Here is a 23,379-nt window from a genome sequence, read left to right as displayed (position 1 = left end):
TGTCTCAGCTATGCAATAACGAGGACAAGGACATTAAAGTGCAAAGCCGTGGACTGTGGTGATTCAGTGGGATCTTTCTCCCATTTGATCCAACGCAGGTAGTCTGGTTATGGGCAGCTGCTGTCTGCCTCTTTACTCCTCCTGCAGACTGCGGTGCGCTTAAGGACCATCAACAAATTTCCAATCCAAACACACTGTTTCATGGTGGTATTTTGTGTGTTTTGGTAGAAATGTTTGTGCCTCTGAACTGCTGATGTTATGTGTGACCAGCTAGTTTAGGATGTTATTAAATACAGCGCCCCCTACCTGCGTGGTAATTCAGAAAGCTCAAGTGTCCTTTTCTTTTCTTTCAGCCTTCAGGCATGGTTTATAATTTGTAAATAGTAAAATAATATTTCAGTTTGACCATCTGCGGCTATTGTAGTCCTTAATATTGTTGTAGTCGCTCTTGAGTTTTATTAACTTTTCTTTGTACTTCCTCGGCAAATACCTTCTTATTTCACCTGGTCCCATGGCCAGTGAACAGCAGTCTGTTTACGTCACATGTAGTCCCTACTCAGTCCAGTCGTGCCTGCTCAGGAGCAGGGACCAATAAGTAGGTACCGGTTCGGAAAAAACAGTAATGGAAACTTTCCCCCAAGCGAGCCGAGTAGAGTCGAGTGGGGCTAAATTGAGCCAGTAGGGAAAAGGGGCAGAAAGAACAGATTTTACTGCAATATGTTATGTTTATACATTCACTTTTTTACACAAAGGATCTTCATTCACCACAGTTTAGTTATTACTCTGAGTGATAGTAGAGTCCTCTTTCGGTTAATGTGAGACTCATCACCTTGTTTTTTTTATGTGACCAAAGCCAAAGGGACAAAGGTTGACATTTATTGCTCTGTTCTGGGTGTTGCAGTGGATAAGGTACAGCTGTCAATGAACTGTAACGTCAAAATGTACTTGATGTTAAAGTACAATAGGTCACACATTAGAGTGTCTTATCTTCAGAGAGTGCAGAAGTGAATCAGCCAAAGCCAATATGTTTTGGAAGCTTATCTGCCCTCTTTGCTCATGAAATGGTGTTTTGCACTGAACTCTGTCAAAGCAAAATACTTTATTACCGTTGATCCAATAATCAGACATACTTTGTGAAACAGTTGCCAGTGGTACTTTTTGAGTGACTTGGATAAAACTAGTAGTCATTGGAAGATTTTTTTTTTTTTTTTATGAGGACATAGAATAGAAAAAAAGCCCAGAGTATTATGTCCTGAATTAACAAGAAACTGTGCCTATCCTTTGCTGCTGATTGCTTTCATGCAAAACTGCGCCACTCAGAATAGAAGACATAAAACATGATGTAGATGGATGGGTATAAAAAAAACAACTAACTTTTCAAATAGAATTGAACTAGTACTGCAGTACCTGTATGCCCCTCTTAGACATCATCCAAAGTGCACTGCAGAAGAAATTATTCTCTTTCACTGTTTGACATTCTGTCACGTTACAACCACAAAGCTTTACATATTTTACTGGGATCCTGTCTTTTTTTTTGTTAAGCGTGTCCTGTCCGGCAGAGTAGCACTCAGAATTGCTTTCTGAGTGCTAAGAAAAAACCCAATAGATTTACTTCCAGAAGTGGAGCATTACAGCTAACGCTTTAAAGTTCTGATTGATATTTATAAAAGAAACTTTGTTAGAAGCTGCTTTGGGATTATTTCAGTTGTTACGGACATGGAGACAGAAACGAAAAGGTAAAAAATAAGAAGCACGAAAGAGAGAGGTGGGGCACAAAGGAAAAGGGGAGAAAAGGAGAAAAGAATGGAGGACAGAAAGAAGGATGAAGAGAATACAAGACAATACTTATGGAAGCAAATCGTTACCATATTTCAAATGTAAAAGCATTTTCAGAAATGCTTTTTAATTTTAAGAATGTGGCTGCATTGTTTGACTCATAAATGAAATTAGTAATCAATAATCCTACTTGCATTTTAATTTTCTTCTTCAAGACTGCTCATTCTTTCACTTAGTTAAAATGAAAAAGAAAAAGACATTTGAGATTTATTTTTCAAAATGTACCCCAGCAAATAGATGCCAAAATTCAATTTGAAATGTAAAATTTTAAAATGAAAAAGCATTTCCACAAATGCTTTTTTATTTTAAGAATGTGGCTGCATTATTTGACCCATAAATAAAATTTGTAATCAATCATCCTATTTGCATTTGCATTTCTTCTTCACTGCACATTTTATGCCATAATCAAAAAGAAAACAAAGCAGACATTGCTTTTTCGTTTTCGTGGTCTGCCCGCAAAGTACTGCCCAGAACTCGAAAACGCAAAAGCCACCCAGCAGCCTGTCCGAGCTACCGCACCCTGTTGGTTGTCAGACGTCTCGGAGTTCCTCATGAAACGATCACACACTCTATCTAAAGACTCTAAATGAACGACTCTTAACCAGTTTCTAACTTTTAGCTCTTTTAATCTAAATTGAGGCAGAGGAATGATTACAGAGATCAGCGCTGAGGGTCCTTTCTCGGACCGTCGCCGTCTGTTAGAGGATGATGAAGAGCCTCGATAGAAGGTCACATGTAGTTTTTATATCTGGCACTCCAATGCAATGGATGTTGCCTCCCTCAGTGATTATTAGACTATGTGTTACCATTGTGGTGTCTATCTGGTAGGTTGTGTAGAAGCGGGTGTCCATACTTAATCTAAGTGTGCTGTAGCTTTCTAATCAAACCAGTTATACCGGTTGCTCCACTATCAAACCCAGTGTCCCAGCCTCAGGTCATTCATGACAACCCTTGGGCCATTTATCCTTGTAATGTGTGTCGATGAGCATTCTTATCCTATTCTAACAAAAGGGAAACATTAGAACTTATATTTTATATTACTATGGTATAAATAGAAAAAACAGCTATGAGTCATATTAATAAAGGTTATTCCTGAAATTTTTGTTCGTTCTTCTTCACAAAATATGTCAAGTACAGTCAGATTGGATGAAGACCATATGTGATCTATGGTCTTGCCATAGATCACACCATTATCAATTAGATTCATTATCAATTAGATTCAGGGCTGGGCTTTGACTTGACCATTCTTAACAAATGTATATGATTTTATCTAAGTTGTTCAATTGTAGCTCTGGGTGTAGGTTTAGGGTTGTATTCCAGCTAGAAGGTGAACCTCTACCTCAGTCCCAAGTGTTTTGGAACTTCTAACAGGTTGTGTTCAGATTTTGCTTCATTGTTCCTGCTGAAGACAATAACCACAGAATGATGCTGCCACTATCATTGTTTTAAGGTGGGAAATGTGTAAAGTTTTTTCTACCACAGATATTTTGCCTGTAGGCCTTTAATTTTGATCCGATCTGACCATAACACCTTCTTTGACATGTTTGCTGTGTTCGCTTCAGACTGTAGACTCTGGGAAGCTTTAATCTTTCTTTCACTCCTCCATAGAGGCCAGAACTTTGGAGTGTATGATCCTGTTGACAGATTTTCCCACCTGAGCTGTGAATCTCAGCAGCTTATCAATAGTTTCCATGGGTCTCTTGGCTGTTTCCATAATTAATGCTCTCTTTGCTGAGCCTGTCTGGTGTTATATATAACAAAATGTTATATATAACACTGGTTAGGTGGGCACCAATCTCATGTTAGGTCTGCAGTTGTGCCATCCTCTTCAGATGATGGATTGAACAGAGTTTTGTGAGATTTCCAAAACTCAGATATTGTTTTATCACCCAGCTCTGCTTTAATCTTTCTCCCTGACCTGTCCGCTGGTCAGGATGACAGGTCATTGTTTTTTTTTTATCTTACTCTTTGTTCATTCATGTTCTCTGACAAACCTCGGTGACCTTCACAGAGGACCTGGATTTATACTTAGATTGCATTTAATGAAAAATTAAATATGTCCACATTTATCCCCACAGATATTTCCCAATTAATAGAGTTTAGTTTTTCTGTCCAAATACAAACACATTAAAGTCATTTAATGTCGGAAGCTCGGCTATTTGCTGATTCTTCCTTCTTTTTTGACCACTGCTATTCACAGATCGAAATAGTTTGCTTTTCAAGAAATCATTGGAATGTGAGTCACTAAAGTGTTGATGTCTTGCTGTCTGCCAACCTATAAGAATGTCTTTAGCATTACAAAAGGTTCATTTGCATCACAGCTGGGGTTTTGTTGGCAAGACAGTAATTTCATCAATACACATTAACATGAAAATGACCTGCACCTGGATGCTAAATTCCAGAAGCTGCCTTTAGAACTAATTACCAAACTCAGAGGCTTTTCTAGTACTTTGGAGAACTTGTTTCTGATTGTATGGTAGAGGTGCACATCTCTAGGAGTGTCTTAGAGGTGTAAATCAAATGTAGGATTATAGAAGATTGTTTCTTGTTAGTGTGAGATGGGCAGACACAGTGCAGCTTTTAATTCTCATAGTCTGATTTAAATCTTACCTTAAGAAGTTGTCTTCACCACTTGAATTGATTTGTGATAGTGTATTTACTGCACTATTTTACATGTAGATTTTTTGTTTTTAAGGGTCTGAATTGCCTTACTATTTGATTGTAAGAATAAGAGCTTTTTTTATCAACATATGTTTTTGGTCAATCTTTTGTAAACCTCCCAGCACTGTTGTTTGGGCTTTTTTGTTTTCTTTCACAGTCCTGTTTTCTGAAGCTGATCATTCAAATCTGGAAGTCACTTGTCTTCTTGCTTTTGTGGTCCACTGTGAATAAAATCCAACTATCTTTGTAGGGGTAGAATATTTAATTAGCCCCTAATACAGAACAACAAATACATAAACGTTACATAGTTTTTTTTTTTTTTTTTACATAAAGACCTTTAGCGATGACGACATGATTATTTTTCTGTTTTTTTCTTTATTTTTTAGAGACTTACTTTGCCGCTTCTTTACATACACTAGGGGTCTTGACAAGACATTATTTCTTTATCTTTTAGTTTCTCTGTCATTTTTTTTCACCCCAACCTCACTTGTCGTTCTGACATCATCGCATGACGCAATTTAGAAACGAAGTGATTGAGCCGTGGTGCGCGCAGCTCTTCAACAAACATCCGCGCGCGCTCTCACGCGTGCTGCTCGCGCTCTGGACCCCGCTTGCTGTTCGTCATTCAAAGCAGTAGCAGGCAGCTGCTGAACAGGGAGGCGGCGGAGGGAGAGCCCGAGGGAAGTACCAGGAAACCCGCAGAACCAGGTAGCAAAACGGAGTATAAGAACATGTTCGCCTCAAGTTTGAGTTTGGGTTTAACTTTTCTAAAAATAAAAAAGAAAGCATCAAAATTAAAAGGTTCCTGCACGTGACCTTCCGGTTAGTTTGGAGGTTCTCGAGCAAACTTCTGGTATAAGGTTAGTTATATTTGACTCATCTGCTATATAATTTCTGGGTCCCGTTGTCCCTTTTAGAGTACATACATAATAATAAATTGAGATGTTTAATTTTAAGGTTTCGATTTAAGTTTATCTGGAGCGACGCAATCTTTAGCTACTGACCCCTTTTTTGATAATACAAGCATATAACCTCAAAAACATATAAGTATTGTACAACAGTAGTTTAATTTTTTCATTATTTATTGAAATGTTTTGAAAAAGTTTATTATGTCATAAAAACACCCCGAACATATTGAACAACAAACCAAACGCCGTTAATTTAGAAATCATTCATTTAATTGTGTTTGAACTGTAATGATCTATAATGCTGCACTTGATGACATTTCCAGTCATTTAAAAATGGAGCAGTAGGTTTTTTTAGATCTGGTTTTGATATACCTGAAGCATGGGCTGATTTCCGCTACCAGGAGGGATTTAAAACAGTTTTCTGTCATCTCATTCCTACAGTTTAAAGTAATTTTAATGAGATGCCAGAGAAAGTACCAGAGTGACCAGAGTTTTCTCTAGCTGCATGGATCATAGCGTAACATCCTCCACCCTGTTGCTATGCACTGCTTGTCAGCTGGCTGAAGGAGGTCTCCTACACTTTTCCCTTATTTACATGAAGGACAACCTTGTCTACTGCTTACTGACTACCTGGCAGATACATGAGTACTTAACCAGCTAAATTAGCTTGTTATATGGATGTTATTCTATAAAGACCAAAATGGCAAAAAGAATATCCTGTGCATTAGGCAGTACAAAATGACTTCTAAATTTAGCAAGATTTTACCATAGATTTTAGCCCTTGTCCATGTAATAAAAGCGAATATCAATAGATAAATGTTATTGTGGACATTAGGGGTGCAACGGTACGCGTATTTGTACCGGAAATATCTGGTACAGCCTTGTGGTATAACTAAACACATGCAGAGTATCTGGAACTGCGCAAAGCAACGCTCTGTAAAAAGTGACACCAAAACAAAACAGAGAACACTCCCAGAATGACTCACCTGAAACAACTTCCAGCCGACTGTAAACATCACAGATGCTGGAGAAAAAACAGCTGACATCCAAATCCAGCTAACTGTATCATCGAATTAGCCTAAACTCGTACATCGTAAAAGAAGCAAGTCGGCAGAATCTCAGTTGATGAGAAATTTTCCAGCTGCATTCAGGTACAGCTAGGTTGTGGAAATACGAAAACAACTCCAAAGTGATTTCAACATGCTTTATTCTCAGATATGAGCTTAGTCTTATTTAAAAGTTTCACAAACCTCAACATCAAGTGTTTATATTGTTGTATAATCTATCTATCTATCTATCTATCTATCTATCTATCTATCTATCTATCTATCTATCTATCTGTCTGTCTGTCTGTCTGTCTGTCTGTCTGTCCGTCCGTCCGTCCGTCCGTCCGTCCGTCTATCTATGCACTCCAGTCAGTTCTATACTTTCCACTTGTTTTGGTTTTAGACATCATAAAATCAGATTAATTTCAGAAATTGAAAGTGATTCTTTTACTGCCGACTGAAGTGAAAAATAATTACACATTTTTATTTATTTTTGTTGATTGAAGTGTATGGAAAGGTACCAAATCGTGACTCTAAAACCGGGATACATTCTTATCCGGAATTTTTGTGTACCGTTACATCTCGAGTGGACATTATGAAAGCTGTGATTGTGAGTATGATTTATCATTTTATTTGTGAATAAAATGAAAATAATAGGATCATAATACACATTTATAAAAAAAAAAAAATATTAATACCATGTTGCAATAAAGGTGAGAATCTTGTATTTGCCCAGGCCTTCATGCATCCTCTCCCATTTGGATGCAGGTGGCCAGATTGTTCAATTGTATAGCAAAGCTGTTCAGATCTCAGCACCTAGACCCAGTTAGACCTGGTGTTAACCTGTGTCTAGAGTGGTCCGATCTCAGTTACCTGTGTCACATGTAAATTAACACGTACCTACATTACACAGTGGGCTGTCAACATGGGTAAAATTCTTCCAAATTGCATTTAAGAAAAACCTAAAATCATCCTCATTATTGTGCTTGAGAAGCTGTGAAATGCAGTAGTGTGTGATGCAAATTGTATTAATTTCAGCTGAAATAACTCACATCAGCGGCATCTGGCTGAGATCCACTGTGCCACTGTGCTCCAACCAGAGATGCCTTTCGGCATTTTTCTTCTTCCAAGCTCTCCGCTGGTGAAGTCTAGTGATCTGTGTGGTCTCTGTGGACTATGTTTGGGATGCTTTCTGTGTGTGTTCATGTAGAGATCTGATGTGTCAGAGAGTGTTATGGCAACTCCAATGAGTGTTTGCCTTTATTAAAAAAAAAAAAAAAAGGTAATGTTCGCCTTCACAGAGCTCCGCATCAGTGAACAGACACCAAAGATTTTGACCTTTCCTTTTAAAGCTTCAGAGCAGTAAAACACCTGAATGCTCCTTGTCCCCAGTCAGCCACTCTACACACCTTCAGTGTGTATGACCCATTGCTGAGAGTTTGGTCTGTATTTAGCATGGAACAAAGAAAGTAGTAGAATCTGTAAAAGCAATCCAAGAAATCTCACCCACCTATACCAGGCTGCATTATGATGCAGTAGGTAGCACTGTTGCCTGGCAACAAGAAGGTTCTGGGTTCGACTCCCGGCCGGGGGTCTTTCTGCATGGAGTTTGCTTCTTAATTGGTCCATCTTAATGGACCTTAGGTATGAGCGTGTGTGTATGGTTGTTTGTCCTGTGTTGCCCTGTGATGGACTGGCGACCTGTCCAGGGTGTACCCCGCCTCTCGCACATAGACTGCTGGAGTAAGGCACCAGCTCCCTGCGATCCTGTATGGGAGTAGTGGGTATAGAAAATAGATGGATGGAGGTTCATGCCTTTATTCTTTTCTGTCCCGATGTGATCAGATTACCCACGATGAATGTTAGTGCCATGTCTGAGTGGAGTCTAGATGTAAGTGAATACGTAGCTAAAGCTTCTGTCCTTGAGTCAAATCCAGGGGCGCAAATTGAAAAATTTCAGATATTCTCACAAAAGTCATTTTCTAAATTAAATTATTATGTTTTATTGTTAACTGTGCAGTTTAGAATCATTTCCTCATTGGTCAACTCTAAAAGGTTGGAAAACATTTTGGGAAGAGTAACATTTGTTTTAGTGCCACCGTGCTGTTTTCTTTGCTGTTTATTGTGCTTATTTGGGAGAGCTTAATAAACTTGTGTCCTTTTAGACTCAACTGCAGCCTGTGGAAAGAGCAAGGAACAACATCTGGGAGAAATCTAACATCAGCTTTTAAAACCACCACTAGGAACTGGAGAAGAATTCAGGTTGCGGGTTTCTCCTTGCTTGCAATAGTACTGCTGCATCCTGCTTCCAAGACAAGAGGTGTGGCGTGAGGAACTGCGGCTAATCTGCAGTAATGCATCGCTTAAGGACTACAGTTGCAAGGCTTTGGCCTTTAACGTCTGCACAGACAGCCCAGAGCCTGGCACAGTCCCGACTGTCGGCACTGGAAGGAGACATTAGAACGTTTCAGCCTGTGAGAAGCCTGAATGCGTCTGTGGCTGCTGAACCGTTTCTCAATGGAACCAGTTCTAACTATGTGGAGGAGCTGTACTATGCATGGCTGGAGGATCCCAGGAATGTGCATAAGGTACTGAAGCTTTATGAGATGAGTTTAATGTCATATGATTGCATCTAATGCCAATGAAGAGAAACCTGAAATTCCATGTTTGCAGATGCCCACGTGTTCAAAACTGTCATAACTGTCCATGTTACTCTTTGCAGACTAACCAAAGAGATAGTAAAGCTGATTAAACCTGCCTAATTTACAGGTTTGAAATGAAACCTTCAAAAACATCTGATTATTCATTAGCTCCTTAATAATAAGGTTCAGGTTTCTGACATTTTCTTACATTATGTTCTTTTGGAGCATTTTAACTTTATTTGGTATATCATAGGAAAATCCGAAATCGAATGTACTATATAAAAAGAGATAATATGCAGCAGTCATAAATAGGCTTTTATTATAACAGAGTAATGTTAATAATAAATTTTATTTGTTGATGCCTTTCAGGACACTCGAGGTCACCTCACAAAAACAAAGACATAAGTCACAGGAACAGTCAGAAAATTAAAAACTGAATGTGTACATTAAAATACTTAAAAGAATGTTAGCATAGTAGCAAGACATTTGTCATGGAGAGAAGGTCAGTAAAAAATAGTACACTGTTTAACAACAAAAATGTTTGTCTTTATGACTTTTCTCCCAGCTGCTTTATCTGACTGGCAAATTCTCTCTAAGTAGACTCTGCCTTAAAGGCAAAAACCAGGGAACATGACCTTCCAGTAAAATGCACTGTTAACCCGCCTGTATCTGCTTACCTTTGCACATTTATCATCACATCCAGACCAAGCCCTTTGTACTGATTCCATACGGCCGTGGAAAAAACCCAACTGAGATGCTAGGGACAAACAGAATTCAGTAGGCTAAAGTTTACTCAAATAGCTGTGTTCTTCCACCTGTTTTTTTGTGTGAGAGCATGTTTAAATATTTAACCACAAGCTCAAAATTAAGTGTTATTAAATGATTAGTTTGATTCTTCTTCGGAAAATATTTTGTCTGCTTTAAGTTTAAGTTGAAAGGTTTTTTTTTTTTTTCTAAAATGCTTATTAACATACCTTAAAACATGTTATTATTACAACAAGCTTTGTTGTGTTGGTGAAAATAAAGAGAGCTGGCATGAACCATGTCATTATGACGCACATATGAACAATAAAACAAAACACACAGTACCTTGCATTATTTATAACCCCTTGAATCTTTCACATTATGTCACGTTACAACCAACAACCTCAAAGTATTTTACTGGGATTTCATGCCATAGACCAACACAAAGTAGTGCGTCATTATGAAGCTAAAGCAGTGATATGTGATACACTGGCAACAATACAATCCCAATTCCATTGACATTGGGCGTTGTGTAAAACGTAACTAAAAACAGAAAATAATTATTTCCAAATCCTGTTCAACCTATATGCAACTGATTACACTACAAAGAAAAGATATTTAATGTTCAAACTGATAAACCTTCTTTTTTGGGGGGTTTTGTGTTGCAAATATTCACTCATTTTTTATATGTTGCCTGCAACATGTTCCAAAAAACTAGGACAGGCGCATGTTTGCCACTGAACTGAGGACAGCTTTTCCACCAACGCTGTTCGGAGTCCGTTTGGGGTACCGAACTAGATTTTAGAACCGGTGATTCTGAAAACTAGTGTTTGCCTTAGGAGTAAGAACTCTGATCTAGAAATCTTGTCACACCTAGCTTAGCTGTGTTCCAGTTTGCATTTGAAAAACCAGTGGCATTTACTATGTCTCTAACTAACTATGTCTCTAACTAATTATCACTAATTATATAAGATACAAACCACTGGAACTGCAAATAAAGAGTTTATTTTGGTTACTCATACTCTGATTTTTAGTTTGGGAGCAGATGAGAAAACATGGACTTTCCAAACTTGGAAGGAGGGTTGTTTCCTAAAGCCAAAAAGTTCTTTTCAGGACAAACCCCAGATTCACAAAGCTATCTGCTAAATGTGTTGAAAGCTGAGTTTAGATCTTAAAAGTCTGCCCTTATTTATGTATGTTATATAAATCACTGTCAAAGTTAACAGCGTTGCATTCTCAAAGATCAGCCTTGTTTGCATCAGACAGATTGTGTGACAGAAATACAGTGTACCGCTTTATGGGCCGGATGATCCTTTCGTACTGTGAGTTGTGTCTCATATTTTGCGAATACCTTTTCTAATAAATTAATAATAGTCAATATAATCCTGTTGTTGCTTTTTTTAAGTTCAGAATACCTACTTTGAGGAACGGTTCCATCTGTAGTGCTTTACATTCAGAGGTTATTGAAAGATATTTGATGAAATTACCACTGCAAAGATGACAGTCGTTATTGGGCAACATATTTAAGCTGCAACTCCGCCCTGCCTGACTGTTGCAGAGTGTGGAGGTAGTGAGCAAGCACACAGCCTGTACATTTAACTGAAACCAAAGATCCTTTTTGACATTAGTTCATTTATAGAGCTGCACAAACTATGGTAATCACAAAAGACTGCTTGAATGCAATATTTGATAGAATTTGATATTTCAATATTCTCAAAAGTTTGCATGCAAGGAATCTATTTGATATACGTTCACTATCTGTGATGCCTACATTTGATGTTTATTTTTAGTGACTGAGATGCCAGAGCTCATAAAGAGTTGTGAGGAAAATTGTAATGAAGAAAAAGAAAAGAGTCAGGAAAATGGAAGTTAATCCTTACCAATATTATCATTGCCATATTCAGTAATAGTGTTTCTGATATTATGGCGCCCTGGAAATGAATATGGTTCAACACTGACAATATATCACAGATTTGTACTGTACATAATCTTGCATTACTCAAAACCAAAAGCATAGCTACCACAAATGGCAACTATATATGTATAAAGTTACTTATTTATACATTTTTCCTGTGTTGGATATGATTTCATAGCACACAGATATGACATAATATAATGCCAATCACAAATTTGACCTGATCTCTCTAGATTCACCATCTTAGTGATCACCAATCAAATTACTTTGCATCATCAAAAATCTATCTACTATCTAACTGAAACAACGTCTGTCAATGGCTACTTGATCAGAACAGCGCTAAAAATTCAGACTGAACCTTTTTATGGATGGTGTATGAACCTGTCTGTGTCCTCCTACCATTTGTTGTCAGATGCCGTCTCAGCCCATCAGCAACAAACAAACTTTGCCAGTTGTTGAGCTGAGCAGACGTACAACAAATGTGAAACTGGTCTCCTTTCTCCTTTTACAGTCTTGGGATATTTTTTTCCGGAACGCAAACGCTGGAGCGCCACCTGGTGCAGCCTACCAAAGCCCTCCACCGCTTAGTGCACCTTCTGACGGAGTGACCAGTATCCAGGCACTGGTGGGAGCTCGGCCCAATGTGGAGAAGCTGGTGAAGGACCATCTAGCAGTGCAGTCACTGATTAGAGCCTACCAGGTATCATATCATAAATGCTTGAAATCTTATCTTGTAATTGCAAGATTTCTGGAATGTTTCAAATTAACAGCAAACTTCCTAATATCTTATACTTAGCATTTTTCTCCGATACAATAAAGCATAACATATTTTAAGGCTGTATGTCTCAGAAAAAGGCAAAAACATTGATGCAACTGTTTGTGTTCATGAAATATCATTTGGTGAGATTTAAAGTTGCATAAAGGCTGTTTTCATCTAGGCTGTGAATGTATCAGACATACACAAACGTTTCAGATTTAAAGTACTTTGTTCAGGCAGAAAGCTGTCTCAGGGTGATGCAGGCAGCTTGTTTAACCCACTGCTGATATTCAGACAGTAAACCCTGACCTGGATGTTCACATCATGAAGGTGACCTGCTGGGTGCTGGGATGGGTTTTAGAAAGCCTAACCTGCTGTATGACCCCATGACTTTGTTTTCCTGTTTGTAGGTACGGGGCCATCACATTGCGAAGCTGGACCCTCTTGGTATCAGCTGTGTGGACTTTGATGATGCTCCGTGTACTGTTGGTTTTCAAAATGTTGGTGAGAAAAACAATCCAGCATCATGCTTGGTCTTTTTACTTTTCACTCTTCTTTTTGCTTCACTAAGTGTCTGTCTCATTCTTTTTCATTGCTTGCAATATGGTCCTATGTTACACAGATTGTATGTTTTTATTGTTTTTTATGTGAAAATAATACTTATTCTGCTTTGCTTTTTAGTTTGTTACATAAGAGCAGCAGACAGGTCTGGGGTAAAGTTGTAGAGAAGTTTCAAGCAGGGTTATGTTAAAGAACAATATGCCAAGCTTTGAACACCTCACAGAGCTCTGTTCAATCCATGTGAACATGGAAAGAGTATAGCACAACAGCAAACATACCAATACTTGGCCATCCAAAGAGAGCATTAATCAGAGAAGTAGCCAAGAGGCTCCCTCTTACTCTGGAGGAGCTGCAGCAATCCTCACCTCAGAAGGGGGAATCTATTGACAGGTCTACATATAGTTTTGCTCTCACTAAATCTTTTCCTTTTTGGTCTTTATGAAAAAGGGGTGAGAAGAAAGCCATTGTTGAAATGGAAGAAGGCGATCTGATCAGATGAAGCCCAAATTAAACTTTTTGACCTAAATACAAAACGCTATTTTTGGTGCAAAAAGACATTGCATATGACCCTGATACAAAATCCCCAGGGAAAAAAAGATAGTGGTGGCAGCATCAGACTGTGGGGATCCTTTTTTTTCTGCGGCAAGAGGGAAAATGTTCATGGATGGAAGAGGGATGGCGCTAAATACAGGTAAATCCTGGAAGAAAACCTGTTAGTGGACTAGGATGGAGGTTCACCTTCCAGCAGGACAATAACCATAATCATACAGCTTGGATCAAATCATATTCCTGTGTTACGGCCCAGTACAAACCTAAATCCAGTGTGGAATCTGTGGTAGGGCTTAAATACTGTTTATAGTTGCTCTCCATCCAATCTGATGAGTTTGAGCTATTCTGTAAGAAGAGGCAAAAATGTCAGTCTGATCAAAGCAGGTAAAGACATTCACCAATAGCTGTAATCATGATTGAAGGTGGTTCCACAGAGCATCTATTCAGAGGGACTGAATACAAATACATAAAAATACACTATATATTTTAAAAATATTTCAAAAACCATCATTATTTTCTTCCACGTTTTGTACTGCTTTGTGTTCTATTAAATGAAAATCCAGTGCCTAGCAGAAGTCCGAATACTTTTGCAAGGCACTGTACATTACAACCTACTAGCTTACCATGGAATCTTTTATTTAACACTTAAGACCACATCACCATCATGAACCATCATGAACATACAACACAGACACCCACATTTAAAAAGATCCAGTGAGCACCTAGATCTGCTTATTTAACCTTTTACTCATATGATACAAATTAATGTAGCTCAAAGTCTCGGTACAACTACAGTTACCTATGTTTCTATTATAAAACAGTATTAACAAAGGAAATCTAAATTGGCTTAAAGAACTCAATTTGTCACACTCATATGAGAGAGGGCTGATTTTAGGAGCAACTTTAGAATTTATGAGTGTTTTATATTTATGTAAAACAAACTAGTGTGTCCATAAAATCAGGATTAAATACTAAATTAAAACGCATAAAAAATATATTCAATACATTCCTGAAATATTTGCTCATGAATCAGTCAGCTTAAATTTTAGGTCCTTGAGCAGATTAGTTGTGTTCCTGAGTGGTGCAGATAGCACTAAGTAGCAAATGTTGCGCATCATGAATTTTAAATCTGCGTCTTGGAGTGTTCCAACACATATGGCCTGACTCAACCCTTATCTTTACTTTTTGACTTAATGCTGCTACTGTTACCACCTCAGGTGCTGGTCTTTGTCCCCTATATTGTACCTTGGCAGGTTTGGTCCTAGCATTTCTGACTTTTTGCAGATAATAACATGGTACTGTCTACTACGGGACATTAGTTTATACCCACCACGTGGACACCGCTTGCACTGCTTCTCTTCTGTTTCTGGCATCTTTGCTTCTGCTGACTTTTTAAACCACCACTGACTCAGGTGGGTTCAGTCTTTAAAGGAGCAGAAATGCACATCAGATGTGAAACAATACGGTATAATAGCATACTTGCAAAACTTGAATCGGATAAAATAATTAAAAAAAATATTTCTAGGAAATTGTGGTGTTTTGTGATTCTTTTGGAGCCAAAATTGCCAAAAATCTAAATTTATTTCTCAGCCTTAGATCAAACACTACACGTTACTCCTTCAATTACCTCCTTAAGTAAAGCATAATGCTAAGTTTAATCTAATTCTATGTGTAGTACATGATGTTTTTTACTCTTTCCCTGTAAAAGTCTTGGTTATTTGCTGAAAAAAGGCACACATTCATGTAATTTTATTGTAATCATAGCACCAGGGTAGGATTGTAATAATTTGAGAACATTATTTATAGTAGATTATGGGTTATCTAAATTGTAAGCTCTTAGTGCAACTTTATGGGACATTCATTTTGAATTTCAAATTTTTTATTTTATTTTATTTTTCATTTATCACATGGCATTTTGCCACTGCAGTTGTTTTAGAACATCCTGTACAGAAAACCATGTTCCCTGTGAGATAAGACTGCTTGCTTTACGACGCATTGGCTGAAATAGGCTTAGCATGTTATCATGCTGCTGTCAGCAGTTTAGTCACAGTGGTGCTAATGTGTCCTCTTAGAGATCACTGTGTGTGTTCTCGGTTTTACCAAAGTCTGAATGTGTACTTTCCTGATAAATACAGCTTGCTGCTGAAAACATACTGCAGATTAGGCTGTTTGTTTTCAAAGAATACTTGATAAGGTGAAGTTTTCTGAGGAAACATTTGACAACATGATTTTAAAAGCACTTTCTTCTCTGTAGTTATTGACGTCACTTATGTTACTGCAAACATGGTGTCCACACCTGACTCCTATATCGTGTTAAATGGCATCAATTTATCTGCATTGTTGCAATGCTGTAAAGAGTTAGAACAAAGTAAAAGGTGTGCGTTTGCTGTTCAGTGTTACACATGCTGCCATTGTGCCTGATCTAAAGCTTGGGCCTCTGAGTTCACAACCAGGTGATTGTTATGACCTCTAATAGGATGTTTCCATGGTTACTTGTGGTATTGTTCATTTTCAGTGAGAGGTTCACAGAGGTCAGAGAATTGGTCAGTGCTTGGACCTGGAATTATGTGTGGAGATTTACTGGATACTCAACCAGCAGTTTGAGTGTTTGTCACTTTGTACCTCCTACATTTTCTGTGCAGTGTGATTGGTGGATGTTGGACATGGACACCAAGCCAACAGTTCTGCTTGTGGCGAGTCTTTTTAATTTTTATTGTCTGAAATGAGTTGGAGATATGCTTCAATTCCATGTTATAGTGAGGCCGTATATTTATTAGTGGTAGAGACATTCGTGGCCAGTAGTTTAAAAACGAACATAGCTAAGCAACATCACTCCAGCATATAACATATACACATCCTTGCAAACATATACATAAGCCTTAAACTTTTCCACTTTCTGTCTTGTTACTACCATGAAGTTCGATTTATTTCGTTAAGATACTATATGATACTCCATCACAAAGTATTGCATAATTTAGTTGAAAACAATACTGTTTGCAGCAAGCCATGTAGGAGACAGAACAAACATGTGGAAGGGGGGGGTCTGATCAGATGGGACCAACATTGGCCTTTGTGCAAAAACTAGTTGTGGTACAAAAATAACATTGCACACCACCCTAAACACACTGGCACCATGCTATGAGGATGCTTTTTGTCTTAGGCAGGGACGGGGAAGCTGGTCAGAGTTGATGGTAAGATGAATGGAGCTAAATACAGGCAATGCTGGAAGAAAATCTGTTAGAGGCTACAGATCATTTGCAGATGTCCACCTTCTAGCAGGGCAACAACCCTAAACTTCCCGCCAGAGCTACACTGGAATGGTTTAGATCAAAACGTGTATGTGTTAGAATGGCCCAGTCTATTAAATTAGGTGAGCTTCAAGTTTTCTGGAAAGAAGAGTGGACTAAAATGTCAGTCTGTAGATTGCAGCAAAAGGAATTTATTAATTCAAGGGAGCTGAATACTAATGATCATCATACATGCATTCTTTTTATATCCACCTCAAAAATATACAGTGTAGTGCGTTGCTGTATCATTTATGAAATTCCAAAAAAAAGCTCCAGAAGACTGAGGTTGGTGCTGTAATGTAAAACAAAAAAAAACCTCAAGTGGTATGACAGTTTTCACAAGGCTCTGCCAGTACAGTACAGAGTAATACTGCAAGACATTCAGTACGTCCATAATTTTGTTTTAGGACATCATATTATTTTTCCTTTCTTCGATTCAGTGTGTTGTGTAGTGCACATGGCAATGTGAAATAATGCTTTCAGGTATAAAATAAACTAAAATTAAAATTTGTCATCAGCTTTTTTTTCATCGCTCTCAACGTTTGCTCCGAGCCACCAGTAGTAATGGAGGAAATTGAAGAGGGGAGTAGTCCATCCCATAACATACTGTCAAGAGACCAGTAAAACTGAGAAATATAACGGTGTTCTAACTGGTTTACAGTGGTTATGTTCTAAACCACTAACAAATGTGTCTATATTTCCAAAGCACCCAATGAGAAGCTTTTTCTTGAAAGGTTTTATCCAAGATAAAAAGTATTATATAAACACACATTTTATAAGAAAAAAATCATTTGATTTGTTGGAATTCTTTTGGTCAGCACGTCTGCATGTGTTGGGGCTCTATTTTTTCCTTCCCTCAGACTAAATCTAATGAAATGTTTCACCTTTATTCTGAAGTAGAAAAAAGAAGTCCCTGTTCTCTATTAATTTCTGTCTTGGTAATCCAGTCCATCTCAGTGGAGTACTCTCTTTTTTAACTATTAGTGCATTCAAATTAGACTTAAGAGAACCTTTCCTCCTCAGCTAATGAGGTCATATTTATTTATCCAGTGTTTTTCTATTTTTCATCATTAATGTCTTGTCATTAGATCCATCGCTGGGTTAACTTTCACCGTCTACCAGAAGTATTTTTTTATGTGAGACCAGGCTTAGAAAGAGAACCTTCAGAAGAGACTTCACTTTCCCCTTGGATCCACCCTCCCATCCCAACCAGCCTGCGCTGATTTACACATAGACACAACCTGCTTTGTGTGTGTTTAATGTAAACAAGGACATGATTTGCTTTGGATAAACACAGGTTTCTTTACAACATCACAGGCTGATAGTCCACAGGATATTAACACAGCCACGTTTGGGCAGTCTGCTCCATCTTGTTCTCAGTTAGATGCTCCAGTGTTATCAAACAGAAGACACAGATAATGCAAATACGGCTCTGAAAGAAACTATATATTTATTGCACATTAGTTATGCTTTCATATACAAGATGTATACAGTGGCCTTGATCATCTGTTCTTCAAGATTTCTATACTTGAGATTTCTTTACTTGTACTTTCCGTACTTGGGGTCTGTAGGAGTGCAGAAAAGTTGAATTTAGTCTCTCCAGGTGTTACGGGGATATATTTATGTTTGGGTCATATTTTTCAGTCCATTTTCTCTATTCTCTATAACGTTTTCTAAACTGTTATGTCACAGTATTTGCTGCGGAACAGCTAAACAAGGTCATGGACTTCCGGCTGACCAGTTTCACATGTTCCCCTTTTTTATTTCTCACAGCGATTTTGTAGTCCAAGCTCAAGTATGCCGAAGCTGCAAGAAGATAAGTCTAAATGCTCAGTTGTTGGGTGTATTAACCCACACATTTAATTACACTGTCCCCCAGCATCAGAACTTCATCAGAGTGCCTGGTTAAATTTTATTTTTCATGAAAATGTTCCAACATCAGTGGGGAAATTCCTATTTGTTTGCGTGAAGCACTTCATTTGATTTACTTTCCAGAAAGTGATAAGGAATTCACAGGCCCATAACATTAATGTTGGAGTTATAAACAGAATGGACAGTTATTATTGCACAGCTGATTAGAACCCTGAGACCTGAACATAGGACTTTCTGTTCCTTGTCCAGCAAGTTATCTCAAAGTCTGATAAACACAGCTTAGGTCAGAGGTGTCCAAAGTGCAGCTCGGTGGCCATTTGCGCCTCTTAAAATGATTTTGTGCAGCCCTGACTGTAATTCAAGAATGGTACAAGTTTGACCCCACCAGTGGGGTACTTGGCTTTTATTCCTCTAAGGAGTCATGTCAGCAGGATTCTGCAGTTAATGAAAGCTGTCATATTAGATCATAAGACAATAGCAGACATTTAGTATTGTTTTGGGTTTTTCCATTTGTTTTACCCGCTCATTTGTTTGTTTCGGTCTCAGGTGTGTAATCTTTCTCAGATCTGTTTCATTTCACATCTGTACACTGATCTGGTTTACATTCAGTTAGATTCTGTTGAAGAACATTTCTTCCATATCTCTTGTTCAGGTTTGTATGGACTGGCCGAGAGTGACCTGGACAAGGTGTTCCGGCTTCCCACCAACACTTATATTGGCGGCAATGAGAGCGCTTTACCACTCAGAGAGATTATTCGCCGCCTCGAGGTAGAGTTTTGCTAAAATAAAGAAAGCATGCACAACACATGAAGAAAGTTTTGTTTTTATTTGGAGCATGTCTATATTTATCTGAGGTGTTTGAAGTACTCAAAAAAAAAAAAAAAAAGTAAAATACCATAACAGAAAATGACTTATACTTTGGTAAAAGTGAAAGTCACTGATAAGAAAACTACTTGTGGAAAAGTCAGAAAATTGTTCACAATAAATGGGAAAGTAAAAGTACTAAGTACTTTTGTACATAAAAAGAAGCAAGACAAGCTATTTTTTGTTGGTCCCTTTACTTCACTTAGGTAAAAGCGATGGAGGTAGAATTTGTGGAAAACCCAATTTAGCCTTAAGAAAACATGGTATTCAAACAGCAAGAACTTAGAATAACACAAAGGCATCCGCTGTAGAATGACATGCATCCACAACTGTGCTGTCTGTCTGAGAAAACTAAAAGTGCCTCCTATAAGAAAACAATGAAATGTGTCTGCTCTGTCATAGAGAGAAAAAAAAACTAAAGTGCATTGTGTAAAAATAACTTACAAGCAAAACAAAAGAAATTTTACTGCACTACACTAAGACTGAGGTGGTGGTGGTGGTAGATATTACAATGTCCTACTGATGGCTAGAGGAGGCTGTACTCCAGTGGCACCATTCAAGGCTTCATTAGAATAGACTCCCAGCACTAGAGCAATAGAGACTGCAGTCTACCACATCGGACATACCCAAGATGGAGGTTGTGCTATGATGCCCCTGATAAGTGTAAAATGCTGGCAGGCAAAGGGTACAGGGAGCGCCATGACCAAGTGGCTGGAATAATATACAGGAACATTTGTGCCGAGCAAGGCATGAGATCAAACAGTTAAAAGTGGGAGACGCCACCAAGAGTGGTTGAGTGGCTAAGATCCTACGGGATGTGATAAACATTTAATCAGCCAGACAATGTGGAAGTGGTCAAAACTGAAAAAAGAGCAGTACTACTAAACACCGTGATCCCAAGTGACAGCAGCATCAACACGAAGGATCATGAACATGCAGGAAATACCAAGAACTCAAAGAGAAAATAGAAAAGTGGAGAGCCAAACCCTCAGGGCCAACGGTCCTTGGTGCACTTGGGGCTGTGAAACTAGAAGACTGGCTGCAGCAGTTTCCAGGAACAACCTCTGAGATCTCTGTCCAGAATAGCACAATCCTAGGAACAGTTACAACACTCCACAGAAGCCAAGGCTATTAGAAAAACTACCTGAAAAAATCATTAAGAAGGAATTCCATGCAGACGCAACGCTGGTTTAATCACTGGGTTGGGTGGCTTTTAAAATTGTTTATGAACTGGTCTGGTTCAAGGTCAGGACTAAACAGGAAAAATCCAGCAGAATGTTGAGAGACTCTCAGAAAGTCAGTAAAAAAACTTTTAAAAAGGTATTTAAACACAATTAAATGATAGATTAGAACCCATCCACCCTTTATCTGTAACCTGACACTGACTCAAGCCTTAGTCTGCTTGAGCATCCAAACCAGGACATAATCATCTCTCTGTTTTCTAGATGGCCTACTGTCAGCATATTGGCGTGGAGTTCATGTTTATAAATGACATGGAGCAGTGCCAGTGGATCCGACAGAAGTTTGAAACTCCGGGAATCATGCAGTTTTCTTTGGAAGAGAAGAGGACTTTGCTGGGTAGAATGATCCGGTCCACCAGGTTAGTCTGTCGGTACTTTACTTTCCAAGTCTAACTAATAGAACTCAATGCCTGATTCTGTGAAGCATCTGGGGTCACAACTGTCGGCAGGTTTGAGGAGTTCCTTCAGCGGAAGTGGTCTTCAGAAAAACGTTTTGGTTTGGAAGGTTGCGAGTCGCTCATCCCGGCCCTTAAGACCATCATTGACAAGTCCAGTCAGTGTGGAGTGGAGAGTGTGATCCTGGGAATGCCTCACAGGTACTGAGAAAGCTACAGCCGGTGTCATAAGGAGACTTTTTTTCTGTTACTCATTAAAAGATCTGTTCAGTTCACCAAGCTGAAGATTTTATCCCAAACAAATAAATGTGCATAAGCTCAATGTATTTTTCATACAGTCTCTCAGAAAAGTATTTACACCTATTGTCATGTTACAACCACAACTGTCAATGCATTTTATTATGTTTGCATAATTCTGAAGTGGAAGAAAAGTGATTCATGGTTTTCAATATTTTCTTACAATTACAGTGGAACCTCTAAATGCAAATTTTATTTATTTTTTACAGTCAGCTTTTACCCCTTGAAAACAACTCCCCACCAAAGCAATGCACAGCATTAAAATCACATACATTTTCAGCATAATACAGTAATTAATTCAAATTATAATATAGCTAGAGGCAATGTATGGTGAATTAATGATGGAACAATAAATGATGGTGAACAGTTTCTCATGGACAGCCATGAGATCTCCATTATGTCAAACATGATATAGATGGTTGAGAGTCTTGTTTCTATTAAATTTTTGTTGATAATTTTGTTTTGATTTTTTCATTCATTTTTTTCAACTTTTATTATGACTTTCTGCACTGGGCCCAAAACCCATCATAACATGGAGAACTTTCGCCTTTACAGACATCCTACATTAAAGCGCTGGCATAAATTGTGTCACTGATTTATGCCAGTCACATAAACTGACTTGCAATTTAAAACACGTCACTGACACTTGCTTCTGAATGTTCTTTAAAATGCTTGGAAAAGTCCTATAATTTGTGATGGTAGGTGAGACAGCTTTGTTTGGGTGATGCTGTGCACAGATGCTTTGCACGCTTTTGAACACACCTCTGATGGTTCTGGAAGTCCACTCGTAGTCAGCTGGTTTGGGATATCAGTTGAAGGAGAAGCAGGAAAAACAACACAGGAGAAAGATGTAGCACTTGTAGCTGCAGCATGTGGACCAAACAGTCGTTTTGCACAATAAAGCCAGAAACAGAAGCTCAGTGGGCTGGCTTACGCTCTGGATTGCAGGCTTTCTAATTAGATTCTAGACATGCATATTTGGAGGAAAATTTTTCATTTGGGCAGCCATGCGCTGTTCGCATTTTTAAAACTTTGTTTTCAGATGGTTTTATATTTAGAGGTTTCACTGGAAACTATTTAGGCCTTACTCTGACACCCATAATTAAAATCCAGTCTTTTTTTTAGCCACTTAATTAGCAGATAGAGTCCACAGTGTTCAGTTTACCTTCCGTAAAGGAACAAGCATGGCACAACCGCAAACCTACCAAGTCAAAGCCATGTCATTACGTCACTAGGCAACATCTTAACATCACCACCGTGAATTAACACTGTTTTAAACAGTAAGCTGTGTTTGTGAACGCTTCACAACCCTAATCAGCATATCTCTGATCCACACCAGCAGCTGGAAAAACAGAAGTTAACCAGCTTTTAGAGCAAGATTTATTAAAATCAAAGGTGGCCGATGTCAAATAAATCCGTTGAAAATGTTGGTTATGGATTAAGGGAAAAATAATAACTTGTCAGGACAGCTCAGTGACCAGAGATTTAAAAATAAACTGTGGGAAGATGAGCAACAGTGAGATTGCATTATTTATGCTAATCCAACATTTTATTATTGTTAAAGCATGGCGCTTTGACTGTTTTTAGTTTTTATTTCAAATGATCAAATTCAAAACTAATTTCCAGAGTTTTACACATGGCCCTCAAAACATTTTTATTGGCTCCCCTTCGGTCTTAGATCTTAGGTTAATACCAGTTTCGGGGCCAGTGCAGAGTTTGTCTGGGTGGAAACAGAGAAGTGGTGCTTCTAGATCTAACACCAGTTATGTAAGCACTGGAACCAGTTGGTGGAAAAGACCCCATG

General features: G+C 38.3%; 1 protein-coding gene across 4 annotated transcripts in view; it reads left to right on the top strand.

The window, feature by feature from the left end:
- Positions 1 to 5,070: 5,070 nt before the first annotated feature.
- ogdhb (oxoglutarate dehydrogenase b) overlaps positions 5,071 to 23,379 on the top strand; it is a 43,242-nt gene continuing 24,933 nt past the window's right edge. For 2 of the 4 annotated variants that reach the window (XR_007039291.1, XM_047372493.1), the window contains exons 1-8: positions 5,071 to 5,205; positions 6,958 to 7,061; positions 8,617 to 9,039; positions 12,264 to 12,452; positions 12,920 to 13,013; positions 19,431 to 19,546; positions 21,088 to 21,242; positions 21,333 to 21,479. Coding sequence is in view for 3 of the 4 variants with exons in the window: in XM_047372493.1 (XP_047228449.1) it covers positions 8,806 to 9,039; positions 12,264 to 12,452; positions 12,920 to 13,013; positions 19,431 to 19,546; positions 21,088 to 21,242; positions 21,333 to 21,479 (935 nt within the window). In the remaining variant the exon portion in view is untranslated. Of the gene's footprint in view, positions 5,206 to 5,337; positions 5,358 to 6,957; positions 7,062 to 8,616; positions 9,040 to 12,263; positions 12,453 to 12,919; positions 13,014 to 19,430; positions 19,547 to 21,087; positions 21,243 to 21,332; positions 21,480 to 23,379 lie in introns of those variants that run through there. The other 2 variants (XM_047372494.1, XM_047372495.1) reach the window with 2 other exon arrangements.

The sequence above is a fragment of the Girardinichthys multiradiatus genome, chromosome 8 (genome assembly GCF_021462225.1).
Source record: "Girardinichthys multiradiatus isolate DD_20200921_A chromosome 8, DD_fGirMul_XY1, whole genome shotgun sequence".
NCBI lineage: Eukaryota > Metazoa > Chordata > Actinopteri > Cyprinodontiformes > Goodeidae > Girardinichthys > Girardinichthys multiradiatus.
The sequence above is the reverse complement of the archived record's forward strand: the minus strand, read 5'-3'. Positions and strand labels throughout refer to the sequence as shown.